This window comes from Nomascus leucogenys, chromosome 8 (assembly GCF_006542625.1).
Source record: "Nomascus leucogenys isolate Asia chromosome 8, Asia_NLE_v1, whole genome shotgun sequence".
Taxonomy (NCBI): Eukaryota; Metazoa; Chordata; class Mammalia; order Primates; family Hylobatidae; genus Nomascus; species Nomascus leucogenys.
In genome coordinates this window covers 100,881,382-100,904,488 of record NC_044388.1, presented here as the reverse complement: position 1 = coordinate 100,904,488, position 23,107 = coordinate 100,881,382, and the positions used below count along the sequence as shown (strand labels likewise).

At 39.9% G+C, this 23,107-nt stretch overlaps 1 protein-coding gene across 1 annotated transcript in view; it reads left to right on the top strand.

Moving 5' to 3' along the window:
* The first annotated feature begins 1,140 nt into the window (after positions 1–1,140).
* The window catches only part of NR6A1 (nuclear receptor subfamily 6 group A member 1), a 253,739-nt gene continuing 231,772 nt past the window's right edge, over positions 1,141–23,107 (top strand). Inside the window, exon 1 of the mRNA XM_030817800.1 lies at positions 1,141–1,406. Coding sequence (XP_030673660.1) covers positions 1,307–1,406 — 100 coding nt within the window. The 5' untranslated portion in view covers positions 1,141–1,306. The remainder of the gene's footprint in view (positions 1,407–23,107) is intronic.

Genomic DNA, 23,107 nt, shown 5'->3' with positions numbered 1-23,107 from the left:
TAAGGGATTGGTGGGGCGGGTGGGGCAGGAGAGGGCGAACGAGCAGCCACCGAGGAAGCTGCAGTATAATCTGGCAAAGAAGCGGGCAAAGCACCAACGTTCTCGTTCTTTCTCTTCAAGTGGGCCAGGTAGGCCTTAGACCCTTGGCGGCAACAGCGAAATCCTTTCCCGAGGGGGTCGCCGAAGACGGACACCCCGGCGGGCCTAGTGACCGGTGGCCGCGCGCCACCTGGTGGCCGCAGCGGGTGGATTCGGCCGGGAGCCGCTGCAAAATTCGGGATTTTGCTTCCGGAAAGCTTCGGGAAACTGAGGTGGGAGGGGCAGGGGTTTGCGATCTTCCAACTGGACCCTGTCCTTATTCCAACCCACTTTTACAGATAGGGAAACTGAGGAAAGGGGAAGGCAAACAAGGCCGGGCAAGGGATCCCTCTTAAACGGAAGGTTTCAAGACACCTGGGGTCAAGAACCCAGGACTTTAATAGCCCCAATGGCCCGGAGCTTAGTTTGCCCATCTGTTCTATGGGCAGGAGGAAAATGAAAGGGGAGGAGGGGAAACTTTAGTCTTTCCCGCCCACCCGGAGGTAAAAAGGCTTTAAAGACTACCCGGGAAAGAAGAGTTTTATAGATTCTATTTGCATACGAACGCAGTCACCTCGAGTTAAACTCCGGTCCTTTAATCTCCGGTCCAATTTGTCCCGCAGCAGCAGGGAGAGGCCCACGTGAGTACTTTCAAGTCCCGCCTCCAGGGCCCCGCCCACAGGGCTGGGCTTCGTTGCACGTGCTCACCCGGCTGCCTCGCGATCCGCCTCCTCGGAAAGACTCATTGTTGGGGTGGGGGGTTACGAGGACTCTTAGGGAACTTTGATCAGGTATAAATCACAATCAAGAAAAGGCCCGGAAGTATCCGCTTACTACATAGACATCAAACGCTTTGTCATGGTTCTTGATATTGACAGACTTTAGCTTTCCGTTCTCAAGACTTCTTATCCCTCCTTCCACCCCTTCAGTTGGTGCGGTCGGCGTGGCCGGCCTCGCTGAGCGGACTCCAACTCCCAGCGTGCCCCGCAGGGCCTTGCGCGGCAGCGGCGTGTGACGTCAAGGGAGGGAGCTGGCCAGTGCTGAGGGGGCGCGGCGCGGAGGGGCGCGGAGCGGTGCGGCGCCGGGCGGCTCGGGGCCCAGAGAGAGCCGCGGCCGGGAGCCCGCGGGCTCCTGACAGCCTGCTCCCCTCGGCGGACGACGACCACAGCTACTAGGGCGCCGGTCATGGCGGAGCAGCAAACCTGGCGCGGACCCTAGGCACCACCGCATGGAGCGGGACGAACCGCCGCCTAGCGGAGGGGGAGGCGGCGGGGGCTCGGCAGGGTTCCTGGAGCCGCCCGCCGCGCTCCCTCCGCCGCCGCGCAACGGTGGGTGAGGGGCCTGCGACGCCCGGGCCAGGCAGGAACCGGCTTCCTGAGCCTTCGCCAGGGATCCCCCTCCTCTCTGCGGACCCTCGCCCCGGGAAGCCGCAGCGGCCCCGCGGCCCCTTAGGGTGGACCTTCACCCCGTTCCCCCTCGGCGCGGACCCTCCCTCTCCTCCCCCGTTTCGTTCAGGGTGGATCCTCCTTCTTCGTCCCCGTTCCCTTCCGCGCGGACCCTCCCCCTGCCCGGGTCCCTGGGCACCGAGCTTCATTTCCCCCTCCCCCCGTTCCCTCTACACAGGCCTCCCCTCCCCCGTCCCCTCAGCACCAATCCTCCCTCCTCCCCCCGGGTCCCCTCCCCCTGTCTTCCCAGCACCGAACCTTCCCCTCCCCCCGGGCCCCTCAGCTTGGAAGTCCCCCCCCCCGCGGTCCGTCAGTGGGGGCATCCCCTCACTCGGGTTCCCTTCACGCAGAGCCTCTCTTTTCCCGTACAGGGGTTCCTCCTCCCACCGAGGACGCTCCCTTCTTGCCCTGTTGACCCGACTCCACAGCACCCTTGTACCGCTCAGCTTTCTAGAGCGTTTTCCTCCTCTGCAGCCTCGAGCGTTCTCCCTTGAATACTACGAGCCCCCCACCTCTGCCGAACCCCCGTTCGCTAGACATCCCCCAGTCGTTTCCTTTTTCGGACTCCTTCGCGCCTCCTGCTTCCCCTGAGCCTCACCTTCCCCAACGCCTCGCGCGCTCTGGCCGGTCTCCGCCCCTGCTCAGCCCCCCTCTCCGCCAGGCAACGGCTTTCCCTGGCCGAGGGCTCCAGCCCGCCCCGGGGCCCCGGACACCTGCCTCCTCCCGGCTTTTGCCCGGCAGGTCCCGATCCCCACCACTTAGTCTCAGTTCTCTTTCTTGTCCAGATCCGGGAGCCTGGGAGCTGAGAATCCCTCACCTGGCCCGGCCCTTCCTACCGCTGGTCTCTCGCCCCCTCGCCCGGGCCGGGTCCTCGGGCTCCTCGGGGCTTCCTCGCCCTCCTCCCCTTCGCTCCCTCCCCCTGCGGGGTGTTTTATTTGTATCTGTTTGATATTTTCCTCCTCGGTGTTTGCCGCGGAATGTTTTTATTGGTAACGTGTTAGGAGCTTTTGTGAGGTCGTAAAAGGTGAACTTTTGAACTTGGAAAGCGCCCTGGAGCAATTAGCGCAGGCGATCGCCCCGGGAGGCCTGCATTACAAAGGGTGCTCGCACCGGCCGGCAAACGCTCCGGCGGCAAACCCGATTTATTTATTTATTTGCCCTGTTTTCCACCTTTCACATCTCCTCATTTCCGAATAAAGGGAGGCTTTAAGAGATCCGTGCCTCCTCCCCTCGCTGCGCCATAAACTCGCAATTCTCTGAAAGATCTAGGACCGAACAGTGTCTAACAAGTAACAGATTTCAAATTGAATGCAAACACCCGGGACAGTTAGGAGGCACTAAAAATTAACTGCTTCACCAAGAGGTTTCTCAATCAGGACAGTGACCTGGCAGGTGTGAGGAAAGTAACCTGAAAATAGGTCAGTTAGGCGCTCAATTGTTGAATGAGTGAGTAGCTACAGAGGGTGGAAATCTTGGGTTGGATCCGTGCCTTCATACGTTTATTAACTAGTCAAACATTTTGTTAGTTCAGGAGATCTGGTGTTTTTACAAAAGGGAAAAGTCCGTGTAGAAGAGAGCTTGGTTAACTTCACTTGATGTTGCTGATCTTAAAAATAGTGATGTTAAAATAGTTAACATGTTAAAAATGGTGTTTTCAGAGCTTTTTTTTTTTTTAAATTTGTGTATGATGTATGATGGCTGGGTGGCTGGCCGTTCCGTGGGCTGTCGTTGGCAACTAATTTCTGAATGTGAACATGTTTGAGATCAATAAAATTCCGTGTCACAAAGGGGGAAGCTGGAATCCAGTTAGGGTAGAAGGAGACAGTATCATAGGAACAAAGGATTTCTTTAATGCCTTTGACTTTTTAAGCTAGTTTGTGTGGAGATTTGGTTTGGTATTAATTTGTGAGTGTTGTAAATCCTGATCTAAAATTTCCCATGCTGATTTTTTTGAATCCAAGCCCCAACCTATCTTATATCCCATATTAGCGTGTGTATTTCTGTGATGCCTTCCTGTGTGTGAATACTTCCTGTACCCACCTGTGCATATAATGTAGATGACGGATTTTACTGCAATTCGATATTTACTGCAATATTGCTTTCAATTCTACTTGAGAATAATAGTGTTGTAAGAGAAACCTAAGAACTGCATTTGTTATTAATTATTCATTAGTACATTTTAAAGAACTCAATGGTAATTTTAACTCTTAATCAGATTTCCCATTCATAGTCTCATTTCCTCAATTGGTCAGAACCATTTGAAAGAATGTTATCGAGCAATCCATTTAGACTAAGGTGGCTTTAATACTTTACATTAGTTTAAGTTAGTGGTACAGATGTTTTCTTTTTGCTGAAAATACAGTGGGAACTTTAGGCAGCTTGATGGGCTTAAAATACACGAGACGCTAGACCGTTGTGAGATATTTTTCAGTGTAAAAGCTAGCATTGTGCAATGTTTTACAATTTATGTTCATTAGCACTTATGAAGTTAACATTCTCACAGAATTGCCAAAATTTTTTTTTAAGTTTGCCTGTGAACAATGGGCACATTTTTTCTTTATTGCTTCCTAATTAATATTTTTCTCCAAAAATATATGTAACTGCTTGTTCTGAGTAGAAAAGAAATGAATTATCTCTCATTTTTAATCCTAGTGACTGATTTCTATTTTATATGAAGTATTTTCAAGAGACAACTATATAGATAGGGGGTCTTTTGGTCTCTGTCATGAAGAAATAAACTGGAGGTGGCATTTTAGAAATGTTTTTCTACCGGAAACACCATTGATGCTGAATTTACAGTCCTTTGAATGGTTTTTATTCTGTCAGAACAGTTTCTTTCTAGCCTTTTGATGCACCATCATCCTTCCAGGAATTCCCTGTGCTGACTGCGCTATTTTCAGTTGTTGCTTATAGGTTTTCATAACAAACATGAACTCATTTCGTTGTAATAGAGGACTGCTCCCTTTTGGGATTTCAAAGGAAGATGAATGATTTGAGGAAGTGTATGCTGAATATTGCATTTGTTCATTTTAAGAGAATGAGGGAAGATACTTTTAAATATTTAAAGCAAAGGAAGGCAAAGAAGGTTGTAAGCCATTGTAAGTAATTAAAAGCATATTTTATGTAATTACACTTTAGAGGAAATGGGGAGAAGTTCACTAAATAGCACGATGCCTTTTTCTCCTGCTGTAACTATACCGTCCAAATGTTTATGCTGGAAAATAAATTGGCAAATATTTCCCATGGTGATTTAACTTTTCAGTTCTGTGATTTAAAAAATTAATTCTGAGTTGCCCCAGAATTTTTTCCTACTCCTGTTAGAAAAAAACAAAACCAAAAACATGCTGTAGTACTGTTGTTTCTTAGTACATAGAGCACGCAGGTTTTGCTTTTTTTTTTTTTTTTCTTTTTTTTTGTAGCTTCTGCGACCTCCAAAGACGGCTAGGGTAGAAGAAAGGCGACAATGAGCAAATTCACTGGTGATTTTGCATAGCTGAGATGGGAGATGACCACATTTACAGTCTCCAGTGTACAAGCCACCAAATCATTCAGCAGTTCTGATTCATGTAACCAAAATATGACATGATTCCTAATCTATAATTCATTCTGACTTCTGTAGCAGAAAGGTGTATGCAAGGCACATGTGTTAGCACATGAAAGGGAGTTGGATGGGGAGCTAATGAAAAAAATAACTGCTGGTAAATTTCCAAAAATATGTCCAAATCATGCATTTCCATATTTTATTTAGAATTTCCTAGTTTCTCATTCCCTACTTTTTTCCTAGGGTTTTGGGGCAAAGGTGGAAAATGGAGTTTAGATTAAAATACCACATTTTAGAATAATGGAGGATGGTAGGTAGAAATGCCAACTGTTGCTGTAACATTGGGAAAGGAAGTTTCTTATACCACCCCTAGTGTTTGCTGTGCAAATTGGCTTTAGATTGCTAATGATGCTTGCATGTTTTGGAGCTTGGAGCTGTGTTAGTTTCATTTGTGTTAGTAGGAAGATTTACCACTTCATTTTTATAATTGGGTAGATATTATTTATTGGTTATGTTGAAAAATTGATCTGTTAATGAATTGTGTTCAGATGGCAACTTCTGGCTTAAGAATTGCATAAAGCCAGGATAGATTCTCCCACATTAGGAGACTTCATTGTCAGCAAATTCATCGAGATCTTTGGGGCTGGTCCTAATTTTTGCTTCTTAAGTTTATTTTTGATTTATAGCCAAATTAATGACACTTTTCTGTTCAGTATTTTTTCCATGCATAATAATTAAGTTGAAAGTGACACTTGAGAAGATGTGTTTTAGAGTAAATTTTACATTGTTGGGTCAGTGTGTTTTTTTTAAGTAGGACAATGAAAGTGCCTTATTTCATGTGTAAAAACAGATTCTAGTCATGTGAGAAAAAGGTCCGAATTAGAAAAATCAAAGTTCTGAATCAACAGATAAACATGCTTGTATTTCAATAAAGAATAAATGTGCTTGAAACAGTTTTTAACAGAAGGTAGCTATCTAATCTGCCCACATAAGTAGTGATCTGATATACCCAACTCTTTGTAATACTTTGAGAGCATTTCCAAAACCAATTAAGTTGTGAAGGAAAATGTTTTCTTTCACACTTCTGCATTAAGATCAACCTTAACTTTTTAATTAAAGTTTTTCCTGCCTCAGGTAATTTCTTAAGGGTTTATGGATGCCTTTGATAACTGGGGTTCAGAAATACCAGAATTATTAAAAATGAGCAAGAAAGTGGTTTGGTACTGAGCAGGTAGTTTTTTCTTGGGTATTGAGCTTTTTAGAGCTAAAGTTTCAGATTCAGCGGAGCTTAAATTTAAAAAACGTCTCTAGATGTAGCTTTGATATACAGTATTTCTAGAATCCAGCCCAGTCTTTTGTTTATTGCTTGTTTTCCAACATGGCTTGTCTTTAAGAAAAAGACAAGGGTGTTAGACTGTAACACCGTTAGTAAGTAATAGAAAATCAGAAGAAAACCACTGTGAGATGTCTAACTTGTTTTTCAGTATGGTGGAGAAATAGCCACAGGAAAAAGGAGAGCATCATTTGAAAGAATAAAACATTTCCTACGGTATTTCGTTCTTCATTCTTTGTTATCTGCTATTAAACAGCAGCCTTTGTAGAAAAGCTTCTCAGAAAAACCCAGATTTTTTCAGTGGTTACAGTTATTTAAATAAGACTTTACTAGTGTAACCCGGTAATTCTAATTAACAGTGATTTAGTTTGGGAGCAGACCAGGATTTCCTCAGCCGGCCGCTGGGGAGCTGAATTGCTTTTTTCCCCACCCCCAGCTGCACCAAATCTTTTGATCCCCAAGCTACAGTGGTTGTCATTTGAGAAAGCAAACTGAGAGAAAATATGTTGTGAAAATAGCCTACTTTGAAACTTCATTTGCATTTTGGAATTTTTGTTCTTAAAAAAATTATAGGAATAATTGAACTCCCAAATTTTTATCTTGACAGAAGCAAACTGGCCAAATTCTTATGTCTAAATAGAAAATTCCTGGATTTCTTAAAATTTTTTTGCTTTAAAAACTTCAGGGGCTGTTTTAATATTGACAGTCACGATTTCAAAAGAGAAATGATTCTAATTATAAATTCACAGGATGGCTTCAAGTGTTCTGAGTTTCTTGAAGGAGTGTGTGTTTGGGACAAATAAAGTTATGTAATGGAGTAGTTTTCATTCAGGGTAGTTTGTGGTTTCTCCATCAGCATTATATAAGCTCAAATACAGAATCACGGATTCTTATGTCTTATACTAAATAAACCATACAATTTGTTACATTAAGAATTAACTTTAAAAAAGTGTCTTTAAATGATGAGGCCTTTGGATTCTAATTGTAAACTCTACACCCTTCAATTTGTTTACACCAGAGAAGCTATTCAAGCATAAACCACAGATGGCAGTAGCAGTATATTTTTCTGTTTCTGGACTGAATCTTGCCTTTAAGTTGGTGTCAGTTCTATGGGCCCTGTCGATAAGTCAGCTGGCAGGTGTAATGTTTCTAAAACCAATTCCCTGGGCAGCAACATGTAATGTATTCAGGGAAACAAATCCAGGCATTTGATTTGAAGATACACTCTGTGGGTGGTTTGACCCAGAATAGTGACTTTGCACTCACTGCCCAAGTGAGAAATTATTTTAAAAATTTGGTAATAGTGATTAAGCGAGTTGTTAGAATAATAGCTATAGCACATTGGAATTGTAGTGGTATTATTAGTAGAGAATGTATCTAACATATTTGCTTGAACAACTATTTGCATTGTAAACAATTTATAACTCATTAAAAATATACTCAAGATTCGTATTTTGAGAGAGAAATGCACAACTAAATTCTTTATGTGAAAAAGATGGATGATCTTCCCAGCTTGTTATTTCCAGTTCCTCCTTACATTCCTCCTTACATTTCATAGAATCATGGATTTTTAGATCTGTGTATGAGAACATTTTGGAGGTCTAAGAGTGGGTTCTGCTTGCTCTTCCAACACATCATTGTAGTGCCCAAATTTCTGTATTCTCTGTTTTCTTCTAAAACACTGATGGAAAAAAAGAGATGGTTGATTAGATTTCCTGTGATATTTTATCTGTGATGTTTCCTTCAGTTGTAATCCGATAGTTTAGAGCTCAGGAAACATTTTAGTAACAAATCTACCGCAAAATGAAGCATAGACTGATTCAGTGAAGGGAATAGCTTAAACATATAGTTCTCTTTCTTTTTTTGGTGATGGAGTCTCACTCTGTTGCCCAGGCTGGAGTGCAGTGGTGCGATCTCGGCTCACTGCAACCTCAGCTTCCTGGGTTCAAGCGATTCTCCTGCCTCAGCCTCCCGAGTAGCTGGGATTACAGGCGTCCACCACCATGCCCAGCTAATTTTTATGTTTTCAGTAGAGACAGGGTTTCACCATGTTGGCCAGGCTGGTCTCGAACTCCTGACCTCAAGTGATCCACGTGCCTCAGCCTCCCAAAGTACTGGGGTTACAGACGTGAGCCACCGTGCCCGGCAGTTTTCATTTTTAAAACTAATTTTATTAAGTCAAGTCCCCATTTCAATCATGAAGCTGTATGAAGCTGTATCACCTTGGAAGAATTAAAAATTAAGTCTTTTAAAAATTCCTTGTGCTCCACTGGATCAGATGCAATGTTCTTTTTATTATGGCTAACTGCAATTTATTTAATTTAGTCTTTCTGTCACGAAAGAAAAGCTAGAAGACAGAACACTTCTGTGTAGCCTTATGTACTTTATCCCGCTTCCTCATCCCTTGCCTTTTAAAATTTATAAACAAATAATGAAGTAGTACTCAATTGTATTTTCTGTCATTCGTTGACCATTCATTACTATTGTTTGTTTCAAACTTAATCTCTTCCCATTTATTGAGTCCTTAAATTTATTTATGGTTGCATCCAAACCAGTGATTTTCAAAGTGTGGTCTGAAATCCTCTGGGGGTCCTTGAGACCCTTTCAGGATATTCTTAAATATATTTTAATCGTAATGCTAAGACATCATTTGCCTTTTTTACTGTATTGACATTTACACTGATTTTGCAGAAACAATATTGAGTAAAAACTGTTGGTCCCTTACCAGAAATCAAGGCACAAACTGTATTAGTAGTCATCATATTCTTCACTTCCATGCACTTGTATTTTTTAAAAAGACTTTTCCACTTAATGTCATCCTTGATGAAGCAGTAAAAATGATGATTAAATCTTGACCCTTGAGTACATGTACTTTTGATATTCTGTGTGACAAAATGGAAAAGTACATGCCAAGCACTTCTGGTGCAAACTAAAATGGTTGTTTTAAGACAAAGTATTTGTGTGATTACGTTGTGATCTGAGCCAGCTACTTTTGTTCATGGAATACTTGAAATAATTAAACTATACTTCATTCAGCCTTGGGCATTTGGCAGACTATTTTTTTCTTAAACGAACAGTGAGTCTGTCATATCAAGGAAAACTGACAGTATTGGTTGCCAGTAAATAAAATTTGAGCTTTCAAGCAACAATTAGTTTTGGAAAACTTGTACTTGCCACTAAGAGCTTGACAGCTTCCCAATGGTTAACGTCTTTTCTGATGAGATGGATGATGAAATTCACAAATATGATTTTCGATGTTATGAAATGTGTCAACATTTTGGAAATCTGAATATCTCAGCAATTCAGTATTTTCCAAAAGATCTATGTGTGATATTACAGGAACCTACACAGGTAAGAGATCTGTTCAAAATGCCAGATTGATCAGTGGATTTTAATGTAACGGATTACACATAGTTCATTGATAATGGTTTTAAACTCACACTGAACTAACCTTTAAGAAAGTACCACTTATTGAGTTTTGTTGGAGTATCAAAGAAGACTATCCACAATTACTTTAAAAAGCAAATACTTCTTTCTTTTCCGATTATAAATCTGTGGGGCCAGATTTTCTGCCTGTGCTTCAACAACAACAAAAAATCACAATATACTGAATGGATAAACAGGAGATCTAGCTGCTAGGATTAAGCCAGATATTAAGGAGATTAGCAAAATGTAAAACAATGCCACTCTTCTAATTTTTATGTTTTATTGGACAATTTTATTTTTCATAAAAATGTTATACTAACGTGGATTTATTAAATTTAAATGGATTATTAAATATTTTAAATTTTTCATAGGTTTATTTTCCAGTATGATAAATATCAATAGACAAAGCCACATAAATATCAACCCTAAAGGGTTCTTCATAATTTTTAAGAGTGTAAAAGGGATCCTGAAGAAAACTCAAGCGTAAATATATGAGAACTCCAGGTCTAAATGAACTAATGAAATGTGTAAAGAAGATGGTGACTTCACCAGATACCATTAGTAGTACTTTACTTTGGAGTTTTCTTACTTCCCTCGATAATTGAGCTACTTTTATTGAAAATGAGTTCATATCATTTTAAGTTTTCTTTGCTTGGGAATACATGAAATGTGTGGTAGTGCGCTCTCACCGAGTTCTCTGATAAAGCTTTTGTTACCTGCTACATGAAACCTGTTGCTTAACTGATAATTGTCTTGTGGCAGCAGTTTTTCAAGAGAACCAGTTGCCTCACCAAGGGTAGACTTAACAATTGTGGAAATAAATCTGACAACAGAATTTCTTAAGAGTCATTGCTATAGAATAATGAACAATTTATAAGAGATAAAGAGCCTATCGTGCTTTTTAAAACTTCCATCAAGAATAGCTTGCTTATTTGCTTTCCTTAGACGTGTTTGGCTTCACTGAGTCTTAGAGTTGTGATTTCGGTAATGCCATTTTGTAAATTGGTTTGCTTTTAACCTGGTTTTCACTGAAATGGTAATAAAGTGTGTATAGGAGAGGCATCTCTTTCTCTGGTCGAAGAATATCCTTTCCTAGTGTGAGTAACATTTTAGTCTAAGTCAATTACTGTGTTGTTAAAGAGTTAAGAGATTTACTCCTTAGGGTAGTTGCTAGGTAGAACTCATCCTGTAGTGGGCTTGCTGGCTGAAGAAATGTCACGTAACAATGTGAATAACAAATAAGGAGTTACCGCATCAGAACTCAAGGTGAAGCTTGGGTAGGTGATGAAAGATCAGTGAGATAATTATTTGGGCTTCCTTCCTAAGAGCTCTGTAATTATCTTGATATTCTTGGAGTTTCATGTAATGTACCTTTGAAAACATTTTTGTGTTCTGTGGGGATTGCAGCTTAGTTATAAGAAAATACAAGCCTTTTATATCTTAATATTTGGATTTGAAGATTCACATGAAATCTTCAATTGCATTCTTCAGTTGAGTTAAATTGCTTTAATTACGAAACCTAATAACTGAGACAGATTTGGCTTTTTTCTTCCATATTCTTACTGTACTCTTGAAATCTAACCTGTCAGGAGACTTCCTCTCTCTAGTCTTGGAATCCTTCCCCCAAGATGCCTTTTTAGCAGGATAATAAACCACCTGGGGGAAGCCCCCCATTGACATGCATTTAGAGGGCTTTGTTTTTTGAAAATGGCAATAGTAGTCCCATCCAGGGAGGAAGGATTTTGGTTAGATGGTGTGAGGCAAAGAGCAGGGACTCTGGAGTGTGGCCTAACAAAGATCACAGCTATGCGACTTTGTCACTTGACTTCTCTGAACTTTAGTGTTCTCATTTAACATTAATAGCTAACATTTACATAGTGTTTATAATCTAAACACCTTATGTATATTTATCATCTTAACTCTGAGGTAGGTGTTCTGTTATCCCCATCTTGCAGGTGAAAACTGAGACCCACAGGGTTTGAACCTCCAGATTTTGCAGCTAGTAACAGCATTAAGTTTCTTTCGTAGATTTAACATCCCCTCTTCTCCAATATACTCTGACATTTCTGAAATTGACTGTAGGGTTATAAGGATTAGAGACAAGGTCTGTAAATTGCCAAGCATAGTATCTGCCCAAAAGCAAAAACCTGAGAATCTGGGGCATTTATCTATGTTGGAGAGGCCCAGAATTCAACTTTTATTGATTAGAGAGCCAAAAAGACCCACTCTTAGAATTGCAAGTGACTTTTTTCTTTTCTCTCATGTTGGCTTTATTTTATTTTATTTTATTTTTATTTTTTATTTTTTTTGAGATGGAGTCTCTGTCTCCCAGGCTGGAGTGCAATGGCAAGATCTTGGCTCACTGCAGCCTGCACCTCCCTGGTTTAAGTGATTCTCCTGCTGCAGCCTCCGAAGCAGCTGGGATTACAGGTGCCCGCCACCATGCCTGGCTAATTTTTGTATTTGTAGTAGAGACGGGATTTCACCATGTTAGCCAGGCTGGCCTTGAATTTGTGATATCAGGTGATCTGCCTGCCTTGGCATCCCACCTCATGTTGGCGTTTTTTTTTTTTTTTTTTGAGATGGAGTCTAGCTCTGTCACCCAGGCTGGAGTGCAGTGGTGCCATCTTGGCTCAGTGCAACCTCTACCTCCTGGGTTCAAGCGATTTTCCTGCCTCAGCCTCCCGAGTAGCTGGGATTATAGGTGCCCACCACCATGCCCAGCTAATTTTTGTATTTTTAGTAGAGACAGGGTGTCACTGTGTTGGCCAGGCTGGTCTTGAACTCCTGACCTCATGATCCACCCGCCTTGGCCTCCCAAAGTGCTGGGATTACAACCGTGAGCCACGGCCCCTGGCCTCATGTTGGTTTTAATAAGCCTTTTGCCAGAAAACAATTTTGCCAAATCAGGGACAATCTTCAGTGAATCCAAGGGATGCTAAGGAATGAAGGTGTTTTGAGTTACTCAAGGCAGGAGTACAGTGTATTTTATCTGTATCCTAAGCACTGAGAATTGGTGTTCCATGAATATTGAATGAATGAAAGAGGCAAGTTAGGAATATGAGCCTTTTGCTTATCTCAGAGTCCCTTGCTGGTAGTCAGAGTAAGTCTACAAAATATAAGGGAAAGGAATATGCTTTTCAGCTACTTGAGGAAATTGGGGCCAATATCTAAGTCAGGCTGTGTGTTTAAGCTAAATCCAAGGTTTGATGGGCCCTCCTGGAACTAGAATGTAGTTTCTGTTTGGAAATACGGCTCTCCTGTAATTTAAAGTGACTAGATACCTCAGATTAAGACGAGATGGCCAGTAAACCAGTGGCTGTTTGCTTGACTGTATTCGGGAATGCAGCTTAGGAAAAGGTGGCCTTTGTCCCATGTGCCTTTTTAAAATTCTGTCACACAAAAGAAATATAAGAGCTAGGTGTCCAAAATTTATAAAATACAGAAGGTGATTTCCTAATGAAAAGAGAGATAGTGAGAAAGATGTAAAAGAGGATAGGCAGTGTGGGTTAACAGATTATGTTAGCAAAGTAGTTTGAATAGGAAAAGACTTCAGAGAGGATCCCAAACATTGAGGAGTTATGGGTCCCAGGAGATATTTTATGCCTAGGATCTGATACTAGTTCTGTCTCAGATGCATGTCTCTGTGGGTCCACCTATAAAAATGGAGGAGCTAAATTAGATAATCCCTGAAAGCATTTTCCAGGTTTATGATGGAATGAATTGGGCAAAACAGGAAGTTGCAATTTAGAAAAGTTGTGCCTAAAGCAAGTAGCTGTGGTACTCCCTGCCCACATTCTCTGGGATGATTTTGATTTCAGATACTTTTCAATCATCCCTCTAAGAATATTTACATTTACTAAACTGTTTCCCTGTTCTGCTTTAGAATACTTGGCTGCTTTAAAGCCTGTGGGATCACATAATTTATCTGTAAATTTCATTCTTTGAGTCTGCCTTATAGAAATGTTTACAGTTACAGTTCTGATGTTATGATAATTTGTAATGTAAATTTGAAATAAATTATGGAGTATTTTTGTTTTTTTAAACAAGATCACTTTTTTCATTTATAACCCCTCCATGCCACACTTTCTCTTTTTTGAGTACAGTTTCATTCGCTGAGTCAAACCCATAGTTAATTTTAGAGTTTTTCCTCGTTCCTTGTAATGGGATATTTATCTGCAAAACTCATTCAGCATTGAGAAGAGTGCTGTCTTCCTAAGATTAAATATGCTTCATTTGAGAACGTTGATTCATTAAGGGAAATTGCAAAACAGAAGGGAAACTTCCTTAAACGCTGCTGGTCTGTAAAAAGGGAACCCAGCAGGAAAGGGGAGAGGTGCATGGGGGAGGGGTGAAGTGAAGAGTGTAGCAGGGTAGCTGCAGTTGAAATATTCATCAATCATTTTACTGGCACCAGGAAACCAATCAGCCTTTTAGGGAGAGAACTTAATCAATCACCTAATGTGGGAAAATACAATTGCTTTCCCACAAAAAAATATTGCCTTTCTTGGTGACAGATCGAATCTGAAAGATACTTTGGTTCCCTGGAATTCAGAACTGACTGCAAGCAGTTGCTGAAAGTACTGCTGTGAAGAAGTGCATTTAACATTTGGAGATAAAATTTCCTATCTGCCGTGAGCCTTTTCAAAATATTTCAAAATAAGTTTGCTTTTCGTACAGTGTGCCCATCAAAAAATAAATACTGAGCAATCCAAAGTTTGTGAAACACTGTAAATTTATTCTCCAAAGCTAGTTTCAGAGCATAGATAAGGACTCCTGGCTGGAGAATACCCGATGTTTCAAATGCCTTGTTTGGAAAGCAGGGTTAAAGCATTGTCTAAGGACCATATCCTGGGAAACACAGTTGGAAGTGCTTGCATATAAATAAAAGCAGGAGAGATACAGCTGCATCGTATATTTAGGTTTTAAATACTTGTGATTTCTGGGGGTCTGTCTGTGCTTGAATTGCCTGTGGCCCTTAGGTCCTTTGGTTCTTAGATGTGAGCTGCTTAAGAATCCAGTGTTTTTAAAATTAATGCATGGTCACTGAAGAGAATATGGAAAATGAAGGGAAAATAACCTATAATCCTACCACTAAGCAACTTTCATTAACATTTCTTTCTAGACCTCAAATCCAAGGGTTTTTTTTGCATTTTTTTAGGCATACAGTATATACTATTATGTTTTCTGCTTTTTGTTTAATTTTAAATGTTTTTTCTCCTGTTACAAACTTCACTCATTGAACATCAAGTTATTTGAAACTTTCGATAGCTGTATGACAGCCCATTGTTTTTCATTGCTGGCCATTTAGATAGGTTTTATTTTTTCAATGTTATAACAATGCTTCTCACACCATCTTGTGCTTGCTTTTATCTTGGCTTATTTTGGGGGATAATTTTGAGAAGTGTGTGTCTTATCTCAGTGTACCCTCACCAACAACTACTTTAATTTTCACTGAGATACCTTGCATACCAACATCCAGGGCTACCACCAGTACTTATTTATTTTAATAAATGCCTGGTGCTTGAGGTAGAATTTGAGATACTGTGGGTAGGCTCTTTGCTTTTTATCATTTTGGGGGGAGAGAGAGTCATTCCCGCCCCCCCCCCCCCCCCCCCGGCCCTTTTTTTTTTCTTTTTGATTCTGGCACTAGAATGTTGCCCTGCATCCTCATCCTAGCATCTCCAGCCTGGTCAGAGCTGTGCTTAAGGACCCTTCTGAGGCTACTTTCTTTCTTATAGATATGGGTGAATGGGTGGCAGAGACACTCTAGAGCCTTCTCTGGTTGCCTCTAAAAATCTTGGGATGATGAGTTGATGTGCGTGTGTCTTCTAATACAATTATATCATCTCCCACAAAGTCTTTACTGTGTCTTGAGACCTACCTATACCTGAGTGTGAATAGAAATTAAGTACACATAGAGAGAATTTAAACTTGCATTCCTTTAGAATCTGCGTGGGTTCCTCAGTGGCTAGTTTCTATCCTGATCCTGTTCAGTGTTTGATGGTGAAAGAATCTAAATAAATCTTATGCTAATGTGAAGGGCATTCACAGTTTTTAACAGGTCTGGTTTCAGAATGGAAATAGGAACATTTTGGGAATCCAGCTATCTATACTTTTTATTATTAAAGCATAAGTCATATTTGCTGAAATTAAAATTAAGTAGTCTTTAGACATTGTTAAAGTTTATGTTGATTGAAAGTAAACATGAACGTTTGAAGATCATTTGCTTTGCTGCTTTGTGCTCACCACTGGTGGTCAGAAACTTGTAATTGGCCAAGACAGGTTTTGTAATGCTCTTTAATAAGAAAATGAATAAGCCAGCTGCTCTTTCCCTCAACTATAGCGAGTACAAACCTCCTCAATTCCTGGTTAGTAATTAAAAGCTTTGAGATGACCTTGAATCTAACTGAACTACAAAAGCTGTCTTGAGTTAAATTTATAGCTTTTGTCAATTTCAAAAGAATTGTATTCTATTTGCTAAAACATTAAGCGTAGCCTTGGGTGTACATTGAAGATCAGAAATAATAAGAGGTACTACTAAAGTGCAAAGAGAAGCCTAATATGGGCTACAAAAATAATTAAGTTTGTCATCTATTTGTTGATCATTTAAAATATGTACTTGAAAAGATTTAAGAGAGGGTGGCATTTTTCAAAGTGTCATTTTGTGCTATTCAGATTTGCTGAAAAGATCTGTCTTTTCCCCATCTTAACATCAAAGAGGTTTTTGAACCCAGTGGGGAATCAGAACAAATATTTAACACTTTTTTAAAAGTAACAGTTTAATTGATTCTTAAAATATTTTACACAGTGGGAGTTTTGTTAGTGAAAGTTTCTGATTATACTCAGGCAGTGTAAAAGTAAAAATATTAATGTTTTAAAAATGCTTTATATATGAGCCACATCTTAAGTTCTATGAATAAAGGACTTTTCTGCTTACCAAAAGGATAGCATATATTCGCAGCTGTTTAGAGAGCCTTGAAGTACTATCTTATTGATAGAAAGGACCTTGACATTGTTGCTATAAGAAAAGTTAGGTTTTATGTGTCAGTAGGTCGGATAAGACATGTCTTCCAGCATCATGAATGTGATAAATCGCTGAAGAGTCCAGCAGTAAAGCAGATAATTTGAGCAAGCAGTAAGGTGTTACATAGATCTTGCAGATTTTAGGATTATTTTAGTTTTTACATTTATTTAATGAGACTAACCTAGTCACTCTTAGATCACAATAATGAAATTATATGCCAGTGTGCTTGTGAATGAAGCCAACATAATGAAAGGAAAAAGTTGTTAATACACAGCAGGGATTGCCAGTCTGAGAGTCTCTAATGGAAGTTCTCAATTTCAGTTCTGATTTGATCTGAAATCGTGTGAGCAATAAGGTTGTTCAGGGTAAATAAAATGAGATCTCTGAAATACTCTTTTGCCTGAAATATTTCCGTTTAGTCTTACAGTAATGTGGCTCAACCTGTGAAAAGCAGATCTTTGCAGAAAGGAGTTACTGTGGTAATGGTAGACAAACTTGAGCAGTGGGAGGACAGGGGTTAAAAATTATTTCAGCAAATTGGTAGGATGTAGTGATAACTAGGTGCATTAGAGCCTGAGCTTTAACGTTAGACTTGGGTTTAAATCCTGTCTATTCTTGTGATTTTTTATGTATTTTTTGACAGTTGGGTGGAAGGGGGGTGGAGATACTGGGTTGAGGGGTGGTAAAAGGATGTGGAATCACCACATCGATTATTGGAGAATGAAATGAGGTAGTTTATGGAAAACCTGGAATGTAGCTGTATTACTTTACAAAAGTTTCTGAGTTAATTTCCTTATCTGTAAGTAATGTTAATATCATCGATCTCATAGGTACGGCAGACCAGTTTACCACAATCCAAGTCATTGAAAACCAGTTTCCCAAATGTTCAGTTTATCCAGTATTCCATTCAATAAAAGACAGTTTGCTGAATCTAATCGGTAGACCTTACAGAACCCGTTGTTAATCTCCTTTTTCTTAAATGCTCCCCGCCATTTTTTTCCTTTTTCTTTTTCCCATTTCCTATACATCATTTCTCCTCCATCCCCTGCAGCCCAGACAAGGATGTATATTTCTACCAGCAGAGGTCCTCTCTGCCTCAGCTCTCTCCAGCTGCAGTGTAGAGACAAATTGAACATCTTGAAAATGCTGGTATTCCAACGGTCAGTTCTGACTTGGCAGAAATCCTTAAAAGGTAATTAACTGTCTCATCAATATGAATTTTTATAAACTGTCCAAATACGTAAAACAAATTTTTGACAAATTTAGAGAATTGGCTATCTGGAGATTTGGCAATTTGGTCAGTTGAGTTGGAATTATCTTACATAGGTTTGGAAAAATTTGGCAATATACGTAAAATAAAGTGCCTATTACTACACAATGGTAGGACTATAGTAAGTACTCAGTTGGTGTTCCTTTTCTTGAAGCATTCCTACTCTGAGTTGGAACTCCTCCTCCCAAGGTTTTTCTCCCCTGTGGGCTCTAGTTTGACAATATCAGGTGATAAAGGCTGGTTATGAACCACCTAGTGACTTTCTTTTCCATTACAGAGTTGTTGAATTTGCCCAGATGAAATACTTTGTTTTGGCTTGGACTTCTGTTATAAAATGGCCCTTTCTTCCTTGATGCCCTTTAGGGTTTGACTTCTCAGTGATTTAAGATACGTGCCCCTTTTCTGTAGCACTTTATTCCCAGTCACTTGCTTGTAAGTAGAATTATGAGCCTTAGGAGAGTAGACTGCAGCTTTATCAGGGTAAAAGCAAGGCTAGGTCCCTGGAGGTTCTTAGTGGGAAGTATTAGAACCAGAGCAAATGCTCCTGTCTCTGATATACAGGAAGCCCAGCATCCCCATCCCCTACCCAAAGTCTCTCTCTGGAGGTCCCTGAAAAGGCTTTCTGGTAATATCCTTAAAAGGGAAGGGAACATGTAGTTGTTGAACACTCAGCACTAGGCACAGACCTAAACCAACTCATGTAATCCTTTCCATAACTTTTCTTTGGATAGGTGGTGATATTCCCCTATTATAGATGAGTAAACTGAGGCTTAGAGTTGAAAATAACCTTCTACTAACCACTACTCCGCTAAACCCGTATTTTTAAATCTTCAGTTTTTCCTGTTTCACCACACGATTTTTGTCATTTTCTAATATATTGCTTATTTAATATTTTAAATACTGAATAGTTAACATTCTGCAACCCAACATTTATTTTAAAATGAATTTTTTTCATTAGCTTAAATGAAAAATTATTTGCCACAAGTAGAAAGTAACAATGAAAAAAATTTAATGAAAATAGAATTGTGTTAAATTCTAAATGCTATTGTCTGCCAAAGTCTCTGACCAGGCCTTTGTTAGAGAGATTAGTAAGCATTAGAGAGGCACTAGAAAAACCAAAACCACATTTTTCTTCTGAGGTAATCAGAAGGATTGAAAGACAGTGGAAAAGGTAGTAACAGCTTTGGAATGTTTTATGATGCCTTCTGTTTGTACCATTTAAAATCATCCAGTGGTCTCCTTGCTTTGGGAAACACTGACATAGGTGATGGTGTGTACATTTTACAAATGAGTAAACTGAGTCTTAGGGAAGAGGAAATTTGTTCGAAGTTGAACCAGTCCCACAGGCCTTACTGCCTAGGTACCCCCTCCTTACTTTTCTTTCTCTCCTTTCATCCTTCCTCTTGCCTCCCTCTCCCGGCCTCTCCTCTTTTCTTCCTCATCCTCTAAGAGAATTCAGCTAACTCCAGAGTAGTGTAGAGATTTTTAGATGTGTTTTTCTGATGTCTTTTTTTTTTTTAATTTAACTGCTGTGAGATAGGATTTCATCTTTAAAAACTTAAGTCTTTCTTAAAACATTGCGTTTCTTAGTGCTTACTGAATTCCAGAAGTTGGGTGTAAAATATATAGTAATTTTGTAGGTACTTGTACCCCTACATAAATGATTTATTGAAATAACTAAAGACATCGTAAACATTCCCTTGCCTCCTCATTAGATAATGTTGGAAAAGTGAGCTTGAGAAAAGATATTGCCAGCAGTTTTTGAAACAGATGTTATCTCAAGTGCATTCAAGGGTAATTTCTTTGACTTTTATTGCCTGTTATAGTTTTGTAATTTATATTAATAATTATGTTTAATTACCATTTTATTGTGTTCTATTGGAAACAATAGGTAGCTGATGGAACTTTACCATAATTGAAGCCTAGATTATAATTTGAATTTAAAAAATTTTATCGTTTTAAAAAAATTGTTTAATTTTAATTTGATTTTATCTTTAAAACTTTCTGAATAAGAAAAAAACCTATTGTCATTTTTTCTTATTTAATTTTTTTGTTTTGTTTTTTGTTTGTTTGTTTGAGACAGAGTCTTGCTCTGTTGCCCAGGCTGGAGTGCAGTGGCGTGATCTTGGCTCATTGTAACCTCTGCCTCCTGCGTTTATAACATTCTCATGCCTCAGGAGCCCGAGTAGCCAGGATTACAGGTGCATGCCACCATGTACAGCTAATTTTTGTATTTTTAGTAGAGACGGGATTTCACCATTTTGGTCAGCCTGGTCTTGAGCTCCTGACCAAGTGATCCGCCCACCTCGGCCTCCCAAAGTGTTAGGATTACAGGCGTGAGCCACCCCGCCCTTCTGTTTTATTTAATTTTGTACTGTGACAGTAGCTTCTTCAAACAGAAAAGGAGGAATTTTGTAATCCTGTTGTTTAAAAAGTTTGTTCCACTAGTTACTAAAAGAAAAAAATTCAGTTCTGAATTATTTTAAATAGCATCCTTAAAATTGTTCATGGAAACACTTTGTACTTTGAAAGAAATTGAGGCTTTTTTTAAAGAAATTCCAGTTATGGTAATTTTCCTATTTCTAATTTATTGTACTTTGTCTATGCTAGCCATCTCTCTGAACATTTACTGTGGATTCTTGATAAATCATCTTGTGAAACCTATTTCTAATAGATTTTTAATCCTAGGCACCAGACTCATGTAGTGTATGGCACACCCCACTTGGTTTAATTGATATTTTAGTAAAATTTTTCTGATACTTGGTACAAGGTAGAATATATAATTCTTGCTTGGTGACACTTTGATTCCAGGGTCTCAATCCAGAGCTTAGCTCAGGGTAAGGAGATTTGTCAGCATGCCTTGGTATGAAGTAATGAAGTAAGGAAGACTTCTACCAGGAGTTTTGAATGTTATTGTCAATCTCATAAGTGCTCTATCTAGAAGAATTTTTACCACTTAAATTGTAAATCACACATACAAAAACTTAATTTTTCTGTCCTTCTTAGAGCATATGTTGAATTGTTTATGTTCTTGTTAGAAAGTTTTGGTCTCAGCTGATTTCTTTGCTGAGTTGTGATTTAACAATTATATTGATGTGCAGTATTAGCCTAATTAGTACTTGGGTGTGACTAGTGTCTTTCTCTGAAAATTTTGTAGTTAATGGTTTGCCTTTCCTTTTTTCTTAAGCTGAAATTTATTGTGTGTCCACTGTGTGATAATTACATGCAGCAACCTTATAAGGAGAGTAACATTATTTTCATTTTGCAGATAGGAGAACAAGTTAAGTGACTTGGCCCCCTAAGTGGGAGAGATGGGACTCAGACCCAAATGTGTCTGATCCAGCTGGGGCTTACACTCTCAGAATCTCAGCACTAGCTTCTGGTAGAGGATACAAAGGGCCATTTGTACCTTAAGGAGTCTAGTATCTAGGAGACCGTGTTTTAATGGTAGATGCAAGAATTAAAACCAGACTTCATTTTTAGCCGTGGAGACAAGTATGGTCCTTGAAAATTGCTTGTTTAAAAATCTTGACTTTTTTTTTCTTAACCGGTCATGATATTTATTTATTTATTTATTTATTTTGAGATGGAGTCTCACTCTGTCACCCAGGCTGAAGTGCAGTGGCGCGATCTTGGCTCACTGCAACCTCCGCCTCTTGGGTTCACGCCATTCTCCTGCCTCAGCCTCCCGAGTAGCTGGGACTACAGGTGCCCGCCACCACGCCTGGCTAATTTTTTGTATTTTTAGTAGAGATGGGGTTTCACCATATTGGCCAGGCTGGTCTCGATCTCCTGACCTCGTGATCCGCCCGCCTCGGCCTCCCAAAGTGCTGCTGGGATTACAGGCGTGAGCCACCACGCCCGGCCTATTTATTTATTTTTTAAAGATGCCTTTATGTATTTCTAAGGAGAAGGGCAAAGTCCAAAGCCAATTTGTGATGTTGGAGAAAGATGCTGTTGTGAGGTTTAGGACAAATGCTTGCCAATGGGGAGGCAAAGAAGCAAAGAGACCCTTGCTTAAAAATGCTGGCCCTGGGCATGTGACATGGAAACAGAACTCCATGTGGAATGGGAGAGACTTTGATCCTTAATGCCTTTTAGGAAACAAAGCAAAATAGCATTAGGCTCTTAAATACTATTTGATACAAGATGAAGAGTGAATAATATAAACTAGAAACATGAGAGCCTTAACATGGTAGGGACTAAAAGTAACCAGTGTGTCTATACAGTCTCAATTTCCAGGTCAGCTTGTATTAAAGTTTGCCTTGCTGACCTTACAAATACGTTCTTCTCATTTGATATCCTTAGTATTTACTTTTTGAATAGTATGGTCACTGCTACTTATTCAGGAATGTGAGGCATATTCAGAGAGAAGATTGTTAAACTCAGAACAGCTGTATACCAAATAATCATCTCTTACTCTGGAAGTCCAGTTGAGCTGTAGGGAAGTAGGGGTGCAATTCTAACCTTATGTTTGTGCTAATATATGTTAATGCTAGAAGAGGAACTTCTAAGCCTGTTGAACTTATAATAGGTATCAAAAACTGTAAAGAAACATGCATTACGTAAGTAAGAGTATGATTTTAGTGGTGCAGGGTATACTAGTATCTGTAGTGCTTTAACAAGCTGGTGTGATGGTGTGCATCTATAGTTCCAGCTACTGGGGAGGCTGAGGCAGGAGGATTGCTTGAGTCAGAAGTTTGAGGCTGGAGTGCATTATGATTGTGTCTGTGAATGGCCACTGCACTACAGCCTGGGCAACATAGCGAGACCTGTCTCTTAAAAAAAAAATACCCTATTTATTTTATTGATTGGGTGATCTGAGATCTGAATGGTTGACCCAAAGGTCAGTTTTTACATGAATACTGCAACCTCATGAAGAAGCAGACCTCTCAGTAATAGCACTGGGTGATGACTTAATAAAAGGTCCTATTCCCTAAGTGTGTGCAGAATGGAACACTTTCCCTAGAGCTGCTGCAAAGTGGTT